The sequence below is a fragment of the Pongo pygmaeus genome, chromosome 10 (genome assembly GCF_028885625.2).
Source record: "Pongo pygmaeus isolate AG05252 chromosome 10, NHGRI_mPonPyg2-v2.0_pri, whole genome shotgun sequence".
NCBI lineage: Eukaryota > Metazoa > Chordata > Mammalia > Primates > Hominidae > Pongo > Pongo pygmaeus.
In genome coordinates, this window is record NC_072383.2 from 76,180,435 (window position 1) to 76,192,012 (window position 11,578).

Below are 11,578 nucleotides of genomic sequence, written 5' to 3' on the forward strand. Positions count from 1 at the left end.
TTTGTTGTTGTTCTGAGTTCTTAATGAAAGGTTGGAATTTTTACACTAAATATGCCACTGAATTGCACTACAGACTCTGAGAGGAACAAGCAATGACACTAATCAATTGGAATGCTGGAGATTTGAAACATTATCTGTGTACTAGACTTCATGAAAGAAGAGAATGAAATAGTTCTTCAAAATTGTGCCCTACTTTTTTTAAAAAAGACTCTCCCCGTATTTTTAAAACAATGCCTAATTATAAATAGTGCCACCTGAAGCACTAATTAACAGGGTACTCCAAATATAATCATTTCACAGATATTCAATTGAATTCTTTTTCTAGTAATTAGCTTGATAGGGTTAAGTGCTATCTTTTTAAAGAGAGTTGAAAAATATAAGACATTAACAAATAGCAAAACGTATGTTTTCATTTTATCTCTTCCATCTCTCATAATGTTTCTTCTGACAGCCAAATTTTTGCAGCTATGCACTCAGTCCTCTCAATATATTAGATTTTTGATCTAAGACAATACATTTAGGAAGGGAAATAATATAAAGAAGCATTCACGTTTTACACATTGTTTCACTAAGTGTGGTGATATCAAACTGTACAGGCACACATATTTGTGTATTTTTCCTTAATTAGGGAAAACCGATGATGCCAAAGCTTCTGAGAAAGGAAAAGCTCCCCTAAAAGGATCATCTCTACAAAGGTCTCCTTCAGATGCAGGAAAAAGCAGTGGAGATGAAGGGAAAAAGCCCCCCTCAGGCATTGGAAGATCGACTGCCACCAGCTCCTTTGGCTTTAAGAAACCAAGTGGAGTAGGGTCACCTGCCATGATCACCAGCAGTGGAGCAACCATAACAAGCGGCTCTGCAACACTGGGTAAAATTCCAAAATCTGCTGCCATTGGCGGAAAGTCAAATGCAGGGAGAAAAACCAGTTTGGACGGTTCACAGAATCAGGATGATGTTGTGCTGCATGTTAGCTCAAAGACTACCCTACAATACCGCAGCTTGCCCCGCCCTTCAAAATCCAGCACCAGTGGCATTCCTGGCCGAGGTGGCCACAGATCCAGTACCAGCAGTATTGATTCCAATGTCAGCAGCAAGTCTGCTGGGGCCACCACCTCAAAACTGAGAGAACCAACTAAAATTGGGTCAGGGCGCTCGAGTCCTGTCACCGTCAACCAAACAGACAAGGAAAAGGAAAAAGTAGCAGTCTCAGATTCAGAAAGTGTTTCTTTGTCAGGTTCCCCCAAATCCAGCCCCACCTCTGCCAGCGCCTGTGGTGCACAAGGTCTCAGGCAGCCAGGATCCAAGTATCCAGATATCGCCTCACCCACATTTCGAAGGTAAGGATGTATAAAATGATGCTGGAAAAATATAAACGATAAATATGTGTTAGACACATACATTACATATAAATATGTGTGTGTATCTATATATTTTAAATATGTATAAGGTATATATATGTATCTTAGAATTCTTTAAAGTACACAGTGAGCTCTATGAAGCTTATCATATAAACAGCTAGCAAAAAAAATTGTTCTCATTTTGAGAAACAGTCAAACTTCAAAGTTTCACTGTCATTGTAATATTAGCGGCACAAACAACATCTAAGAGACTTAAAAGCCGATGGTACCTAAGTGTAGTGATAAGGCAAAGTAATAGCTTGTAAAATTTCTATAGATTTCCATCCCTCCTTTTCACATTAAAAATTAAAACCAAATAGGTTTTCAAGACTTTTGGCATTCATTTCCAGCGTCATTTTCTTGCTGGCTCTTAATGAGTTGGTAATCATAAATGTAGATGAAGTTGTTTTCCTTGTAACAGATTCCATTGGACAGATTTATACAGTGTCATATCTTGACACATTAAAGACAATCAAGATATGACAGAATTTGAAACTATTCCAATGTTTGGTACAGTATCACAACTGAAGAGTGAGCTAAGCTTTCTAACTCTTCATCTGCTTTCTTTGACATGACTCTGGTAAGGATCATGACTTGGTTTCTGTTCCTGGATTGTTTTTGGTATTAAATATGTGAAGTTCTGCTCTAAGATATCACTGTTTTTAAATACCCATGTGTTTTTAAGTGGTAGGAAAATAAATGCAGTTAAAAATTGGGGACAAATATCTAAACCTCTCTGGGTCTGTTTTCTCATCTGCAAGATGGTAGAGTGTGGTTTATAGTTCATTATGGGTTCAATATTTTTAATGTTTGTTTTTATTCTGTTGACTAAACCCAGAACTTTGATATCTTGGAAATGAAAGACTTTGAAACATTTATTTTACAGTAAAGCAATTTCAGATACCTGATTGTTTGAAAAACCTAAAGGTTTTATTCCTCAGTAGTAATATTAAGCTGCAGAACTGTCTTTTTAAAATACTGATTCTCGTTGGGAAGAATGAATTATGGCTTATAGGGAGAGTAAATATTTCTGTTTCTTAAGTAAAAGCCAGTAGTGCCCTCCTGTGGCCCATTACCTATGAAACAATTTCTCATATTCGTCATATTTCACTGTAGGAAATATGGATTTCATTGCAACTCAATTAGTAATCATTATGCCATTACTTCATATCATTGTATTTCCATATTTACATAAATTTGATTCTACCATCTGCTTCATTTACAAAACTAAAATGTTTTCTGAACTAAACTCCAAAATCTAACAGCACCAGCTCTGTTTCAAATCATTATTAAAAAATGTATTTGAATAGCACTGGCAACTGACATAAAGCCCTTTGGCCTCTGCTGGGGAAAATACAGACAAACTGACTTGTTGCCGACAATGTCAATATCGTTTCCAACCAACTGCTCCCTGACAGTCACTCAGACCACCAGATAATCAACACAACTCCCTAAACTTGCTTTAAGCGTTCCATCTAGATTTTGAATAAACTGTTTAAAAATTTAAAAATAAAAAAAACAAGAGAAGAGCTCATTTAAGTGTTGTCTATCGAATGCGTAGAAGTTGTTTCATTATAATGGTTCTGTAAATAGGTAACAGCAAGTATGGTCAAACTACTGACTTTGAGTGAAAGTCTCATGATCACCTAAATTATGAAAACCAGCGGTTTTCATGTTTGACTTACTTTTGTTCCCCCCACTTCCCCTCTTTCCCTAGTAGCAGCTCAGTACTGACCTACCCTTATATGAGAGATTTTCTGCACTTGATAAAGAAGTCCAAGCTTATAAAAGCTCATTAACATAGAGACAGGAAGTGCTTTGTAGTTCAGTACACCAAAGCACACTTGGCTCTGTGTACTGTAACCCTAAATATTAAATGTGGATATTAGCTTCTTGGAACAACTGAAGTTGTTATTTGTTTTTCTTTTAGGTTGTTTGGTGCCAAGGCAGGTGGCAAATCTGCCTCTGCACCTAATACTGAGGGTGTGAAATCTTCCTCAGTAATGCCCAGTCCTAGTACCACATTAGCGCGGCAAGGCAGTCTGGAGTCACCGTCGTCCGGTACGGGCAGCATGGGCAGTGCTGGTGGGCTAAGCGGCAGCAGCAGCCCTCTCTTCAATAAACCCTCAGACTTAACTACAGATGTTATAAGCTTAAGTCACTCGTTGGCCTCCAGCCCAGCATCGGTTCACTCTTTCACATCAGGTGGTCTCGTGTGGGCTGCCAATATGAGCAGTTCCTCTGCAGGCAGCAAGGATACTCCGAGCTACCAGTCCATGACTAGTCTCCACACGAGCTCTGAGTCCATTGACCTCCCCCTCAGCCATCATGGCTCCTTGTCTGGACTGACCACAGGCACTCACGAGGTCCAGAGCCTGCTCATGAGAACGGGTAGTGTGAGATCTACTCTCTCAGAAAGGTGAGCTTTCCTGGAGGCATTGATAACATCTTCCCCCTCTTCCCTGCACTATGCCTAACCCCTACCCCGTTAAATTCCCTTGATTTCACTGTGAGTGCCCCTGTGCGAAAGGATGTAAGACTGATGAAACTGGGCCTTTCATTTGCTCTTATTACCAAATTTACAGAGGAATAAAATCATTAAAGGTAGGGTGAGTGGATAATTTTGTTAGTATGAATGCATACATTTATACCCAGTAGGCAATGTGAATAAAATTCGAGGCATGTATTTCGATATTGAATGAGGTCTCCTGAAGACATTTTAATGATTTGGCTTAAGCTTCAGAACAACACTAGCTCCTTATGATGACTTAAGCATTTTCAAAGACCAAATTGAAATTATTCTATAGTTATGCTCAGAGCAATATGTTAAATTTGTTCCATTTGTACTTCTATGAAAAAATAGCAGATGGATTGCTGGGATATCCTAGTTGGCCTGGTAAAAAAAAAAAAAAAATCAATTGTCAGCCATGAATCACTAGAGAAAATTATAGTGCCAGTGCCATTTTCAATAGACCACTTAAAAAGTAATCATATTACAAAGTGTTTCTCATTGGCTTTATATATATATAAACTTAAAGTACAGGACATAACAAGGCATTTCTTACTTAATATGCTTACTGTGAAGCATCTCTTTTGAGCAAAATCACTCTAAATTTTTTCCTCAAAGTGATCCTTTCTTGGTTATACTGGTACTGACTCTTACCACCAGGAAAATGTCTTAAAACCACTTCTTTTTCCCTGATAAATGCAATGCTATTTGTCTCTTGACAGAAGTAAAGCTTTAAACATGGTCTTGGCCACATGTAGAAAGAAATACTAGTCACGTAAAATACCTGATATATCTTTCTATATCTTCCCCTTTTTTTTATTTTTTTATTTTTATTTTTTAACTCTGATATTGATGGTGGCATTTATTTTCTAGACCTTCAGCCTTACTCCCGGAATGATATTTTAAAACATCAATTAAAGCCCTTAGCTAGACACTCTCTGCATTACGCCAGTTTCCCTTTAATCTAGGATGTCCCAATTTGAAATTCCCCATTTTCTCTTGACTTTGTAAAATACAAAACCCAGAGCAAAACATTGCTTCTTTCCCTCTTTATTTCCTACTTGCCTAACAATGAGACAGGGACAGCCATGCAAATGGGGCTTTCTGATGATAAAGTAATTTTAGCACTAACTAAAATATTGGTGCTTCCTATGGCGGGCTGCTAATTACAAAATACATTTTTCCTCCTAAAGAAAAAAAACTAGGCCAAGACAAACAGCTGAGTGATAGCAACTAAAATGTAACCATTTCCCTATGGTTTTCCTGTTACATGCTATTATAGACAGCATACGTAAAGACCAGTAAGGGTTCATTTTTCCACCTAAAATGTCGGGCTTCCTGTAAAATCTTTGATTCTAGTTTCAGCACTTCTAAGGTAAATGGGCATCTTCACATGTCATTTATAAAACTTCTAATGAATGAATTATATTAAAATATATTAACAACCTATAGTTTTAATGAATGTATCCTAGATTGTATGCTCATATGTAAGGATTCTAAGTATCAACTTGATAACCAAACCAAACATACGGCAAATAGGTTATCATTTATTAACCGCAACCACCTTCCACAGAACTGGTTATTTTTTAATTATTAACATAATCTGCAACAAGTTGGCCATTTAGCCATCAGCCTATTTCTTCAGCATTTAGACATTAATCCCAGATTCAGAAATATAGTCAAGTAACTATTTATAACCAAGTAACATTCAAATCAAAACTAGATGAAAGATTGGTTAGTTGCATAGCTATAACCAAAACGCAGTTTTAATACTTTACTCTAATCTATATTTTAACTGAAGCCAATAAAATTTTCACTATAGAAATACACTAGAAAATATGCAATTTCTTATTCTTTTTAAGCAGATTTATTTATTGTACATGTTCGATCTTTGAAATAGGCCAATTTTATTTATGTTATGTTATGTTATTTATTTGTTTTGAAATGGAGCCTCGCTCTGTCGCCCAGGCTGGAGGGCAGTGGTACCATGTTGGTTCACTGCATCCTCTGCTTCCCGAGTTCAAGCAATTCTCATGCCTCAGCCACCTGAGTAGCTGGGATTATAGGAGTGGACCACCATGCTGGGCTAATTTTTGTATTTTTTGTAGAGATGAGGTTTCATCATGTTGGCCAGGCTGGTCTCGAACTCCTGACTTCAAGTGATCTACCCGCCTTGGCTTCCCAAAGTGCGGGGATTACAGGTGCGAGCCACGGCACCCAGCCTGAAATTGGCCAATTTTTAAAATGGGAGTATTCCTACATTAAAATGACCAAATAAAGACTTTTTCTAAAATAAACTTTAAACTAATTTTGGATAAGTATGTTTTGCCTTTGAGCCTTAATAAAATGCATTAATGAATATTAAGCTGTAAAAAGTACATGTTAACTACATAGCTATAGTATATAATATTAATATTAATTAGTGCCTTCCAGTAAATTACTAGATTAAAATAAATTTTAATACAAGACACTGAGCTTTTTGTTTTCTTGACAACAGAACTGCAAGCAATAGCAAATGGCTCTAATCCTTTCAAGTATATTTAAGAAAGTTTATGACCTGTTGAAGAGAAAAGTAGATCTAGTGGGTGATACTGGCTTCATTATGATTAATTAATTGATCAGTAGAATGTCAGAAATGCTAAGAAAACCAAAAAGCTACACCAGAGAGAAAATGTATTAATGTAAATTTTAAGGCAAGTTAATTAGCGATATATAATAAAGATGTATATAAGTTCATGATTTACCTGTTTGTCTACAATTTTAGATGATTTCTTTGATACTCATATTTAAATCGGTAGCTTTTCCTATAGATTTTAATTTTTGTTTAAATTCCTCTTCGTTAAATTAAATAAAATAATAAAATACACTTTTTAACAGTTTTCTCTTCTGCAGCTGCTCTAGGTCATTGGTGGCCATTGAGCCATAACTAATCTATATTTGCTTTGGGTTTTGTTTCGTGTGTCTGACTCAACTAAATTTTTAAATAATTTGTAGTAACCAACTTTGCAAATTCCGGGTTTGTCTTTAAATGTCAGATCTGGCAATGCTGCCTTGACATTTCTGCCCAGAAACTATTGGCTCTAGGCAGACAGTGCCTGTCTGCTTCAGATTGTTGACTAAAATCCCCACCACATTCATTTTCATGCCCTGTCTGGCCCTTGCTGGCATATGAGTTTGCAACCTTTGGTGGTTTGCAGAAATTGTCTGTTATAAAATCATTAATATCTAGATTCAAACATATTTCTAAATAAAGCTTTAAATTATTATGGAAACTTTAAATGTATTTATTCTAATTTTTTTCATTCAATTGGTCTTCATCATATAAATATATAATTTTTATACAACTGGATGAGTTTGGCAGAAGAATACCAACTTTTCATATTCTTTGTGGCATTAAACTTTAACTTGTACACATGGAAATAAATAATCCTTAAAATGACTTATGACCACAGAAATGCCTTAGCACATGTGGTTCATATTTGGAGATTTCTCATATTTGTTCAATATAATGTATTTTGTTTGTTTATCCACAGTACTTAAGAAAACTTCTATAGTCAACATATATACTGTAACTGGCCTCTACACAGTATAAGCAATTACCTTACATGGACATGACCAATAAAGTTAAAGTTGTATAAAGCCTTTGGATGCTTTTGATTGCAGTGCTAAATAATGGAGTACACATAGAAGAAAACATTTTAGCTTTGGTTTGAGTGATCAAATTTTAAGTCAGCCTTTTTACATTCATGTTATATCATCCCCATTATGCATATCCTGTGTATTTAATTTTGATCATTTGATGTCCTAAAGGAAGAAAGCTATAATTCTGCAATTTTAATTAATTTACACTTTGCTTATCCACATGCCAGAGATTATAAAAGAAATCCCTAAACTTGTCCCACTTAGTTGTTGATATCCTCTTCCTGTATTTTTAGAGAGGCCATTTCTTATTTTCTCTAGACATACCTTTTCATTCCTTCTTGTTACCAATTGTGAATTCCTTAAAATAGAGATGATAAAATTTATAGCCTTTTAAATACCTAATTTATTATTTCTAAAAGATGGTATAGCTTAATTTCATTAAAATATTTAAATAAATGATACTAGAATCAATTAAGTTTTAAGCAAACATTCATATATCTTTCTTCACATGTGTAAATAGGAAATAAACATGCCTTTTTATTAAAAATAATTTGAAGACAAAAGATAAGTATTAAACAATGTTTTATACCATCTCTGTCAATTGGAAGTTGTCACTCTAACTTAGCCAGAGCAGATCTATCTCATTTTGCATGTGATATCATAGCAAAAGTCTAGTCAGTTGCACAGGGAAGGAAAAACTAAGATAGTATTTAATCAATAGGATTCAGAGGAAAATTATGCTAATGTGATTTAATCTATTTTCTAGTAATCCTATCACTAAACTATCATTGAATGGTACTGCATTAGAAAGGAACTCAATATGCGTGACGGCAATGGACATCTTGTCACCTTTAGTTGGCCTTTTTCAATGAGTTAAGCATTATATATGTGTTACCAAAAAATTATTTTTTATAGTTCAGAGAACCATTTTTGTTGGATGTGTAATTTGGAAGTTTTGTTTACATTATGTCCTTAGGGGTTTTCTTTGTTTTAACAGCATGCAGCTTGACAGAAATACACTACCCAAAAAGGGACTAAGGTATATATTTCTCTCAGCACAATTGCTACCTCTCTTGTTGTTATGTAAACTTTGTGTGCTGTCTCTCTTCCTTCTTTGTTTGTCTGCAATGTAGCACATGACATTGAGGACGAAATCACTTTTAATTTTGATGGTTTCTCTGGCCCGAACAGTTGGTGAGATAGCCCCTTAGGTAGAGATACTAGTAGAGACTGAGGCTGTCCCTCAAATTAAATAAATTCCAATGTGAATATCACTGTTCTGAAGAAATAATACTAAAAAAAAAAACAAAACAAAAAAACAAAAAAAAAAACTTGTCCCAGGCATTACTGTTTTGGGGGCAGTAACTTTGGTAGAATGCAGAACTCACTTCAACAAATGAAAATAAAATTAACTCTTCTAACTTTTGCCTATTAGAGTCATATGCATGCAAATATTCAAAACCCATGCAGTCTACAGATGTGGGCAGTTAATGTTGATAGGTTGAAGGATGCTACAATCTGAATCAAAGAAAACATATTTTTATCATCACAGGACAAATACTGTAATTAAGGCGTGATTTTTATAGAATCCTTTTGATAAAATCTCAAAATTGTTTTCATTTCTATTTTGCAGGGGTACTGCTATCAGATCAATTTAAATCTGAATTAATCTAATATAATTTAATAATCTCAAAATAATTATTCCATCCATAATAAAAAATAAAATAAAAATTTAACTTATGGCCATCTTTTACTGTGTACTTTTATCTGAGGAAGAGACATAGAATGATCTACTAATAGAGGTATAACACTGTATGCGTATGAAAAGTTGGCTACTTTTGGTGCTAAAAATTTACTTACAAGAAGAAAAAGAATATACTTTGGTGAAACACTGAATAATGGCGAAACTAGGTCTTTCTCCATTATTTTTTTTCTCTCCAATTTTTCAGCAATAGCAAATAGCTGGCAATTATTCCATTTTAATATTTTGTTCCAGAAATTTATGTTCCAGTAAAGCGAGCACATCTCCCTCCTTATTTTTGTAATCTAGGCATGATGTCAAGTGGCAGTTTAACAAAAGAACTGTTTTTCGTTTAAGAAAAAACAAAAGCTGCCAATATGTATTCCATTTCCCTATGCCTTCTGTGACCATCACTTCATTTCCCTTGGCCCTGGCCCGCCACTGTCCTCCATTTGTAGTCCATGTTTTCACCCTCTTTACATCCTTTCCAGCCCTGTGCTTTTGAGTTCTCAATTAACTTGGCTGTCTGCTCATTGCTTATGATTTCCAACCGCATATCTGATAGAAGCATAATTTTCTCCTCAAATCCCTTTATTTTATTTTTTTCCTATGTGATTCAAACAGATGGTGTAAGATCATCTGGAAGAACTGAGCAATTATAATTAGATTCAATCTGTTTGAAATTGTTGTTCATTCTGAATAGTAACCTCCTCTCAATTGTTTTCCTGTCCTGGCATTGCCTTGCCCTTGTAGATATGCTTAAGTGTCATAGTTGTGCTGTTTTGCAGATATACCCCATCATCTCGGCAGGCCAACCAAGAAGAGGGCAAAGAGTGGTTGCGTTCTCATTCTACTGGAGGGCTTCAGGACACTGGCAACCAGTCACCTCTGGTTTCCCCTTCTGCCATGTCATCTTCTGCAGCGGGAAAATACCACTTTTCTAACTTGGGTAAAATATTCTAAAATGTTGATTTTGTTTTGTTTCTTTCGCCACCCACTCTCATAGAAACCCTGGAATCTCTCCGTAACACAACATGTTTTCATTTAAAAGGAGGGAGAAAGGCATTTTAACAGTACCTTTCATTTGTGTCATTGTTTACTCTTCACAGAATAATCTCCAAACATTATGCTGTTTATTGCTCACAACAAATGCTTAACATAGGTTAATACGGTGGTTGTTTTCTAGTCTAGGCTCCAGAGGCTCAGAAAGGTCACTTGACTTGAAAAAGTCTTACCATTACTAAGGGTTCAAGGCAGTAATCAGTTACAGAACATCTGACTTTAATCCCGGGGGCCTTTCCATTCCGTTTTAGAATCCTCTTAAAAAACAGGAAGGAATCTCCTTATTTACTTGTCTGAAATATTAAAACATCCTTGAAACAAAATTAGTAATCTTTTGTAGAAAATAGAAACAATTAGGAAGGAAAAAATATGTAATTCATGACTCCAAGTTGAACTTCTTTTAACACTGTTAAAGTTAAAACTCCTTAAAATGCATACAAGAATTTCTGTTAAGACAATCCTCTGAACATTTTCAAATAGATACAATGAAAAATAAATTACCAACTTAGTCATTGGGTTACTTTGTATTTAGCATCATTTGTATGAAATATAAAATTATTTGCATAAAATGTCATTAAAAGCATTCTGAGTAACAAAATAATTAAAGAAAACTAAACATGCCAGATACCATTTAATAGATTCAATGACTTTAAAAATAGATTTATCTTCTATAAAGTCACATATAAAGTATTCTCATTATTTTTATGGTAAATATTTTTATTATTAGTTTATCAGAAAAACTTGTACATAAAAGTGAGTTTGGATACATAATCTTATTAGAGCCAGAGACGATCATTCCTTCTAGAAAAATACATCTCTGAATTTTGGACAGAGGACAATGAAACAAGAAATTTCACTTTATAATTTATCTTTGTCAAACTATCCCAGAGCACATCAATTCCATCATGAAAGTACTCCTTTGACATTATATAAAAAATTAGTAATAGAAAACACAAGCCAAAACCTTATATTCTCTAAACTTCAAGTTTTAATAATCAACTTCTCTTAGATTTTTGAAGACCTGAAAATAAACATAATTTCAAATAACAGAACTCGAACACCATATACATTTGTAATAAGGCACAACAGTCAATTTTGAGTCCTATATTTTCCAGGTTTCAGCTGAATAACCTTCACTGCTTTCTTAGCTCTTTGCCAGTCTAGTTTTGGGACTATTTTGCCTTACTGGGCCTAAACAGAGTATAATATTAAAATATGTTAATAAGC

The 11,578-nt window shown here is 34.8% G+C and overlaps 1 protein-coding gene across 2 annotated transcripts in view; it reads left to right on the forward strand.

The window, feature by feature from the left end:
* Nucleotides 1–11,578, forward strand: part of NAV3 (neuron navigator 3) — a 924,153-nt gene that overhangs the window by 822,539 nt on the left and 90,036 nt on the right. For both annotated transcript variants that reach the window (XM_054443382.2, XM_063646517.1), the window contains 4 exons: nucleotides 629–1,337; nucleotides 3,328–3,816; nucleotides 8,546–8,587; nucleotides 10,078–10,238. In XM_054443382.2, coding sequence (XP_054299357.1) covers nucleotides 629–1,337; nucleotides 3,328–3,816; nucleotides 8,546–8,587; nucleotides 10,078–10,238 — 1,401 coding nt within the window. The remainder of the gene's footprint in view (nucleotides 1–628; nucleotides 1,338–3,327; nucleotides 3,817–8,545; nucleotides 8,588–10,077; nucleotides 10,239–11,578) is intronic.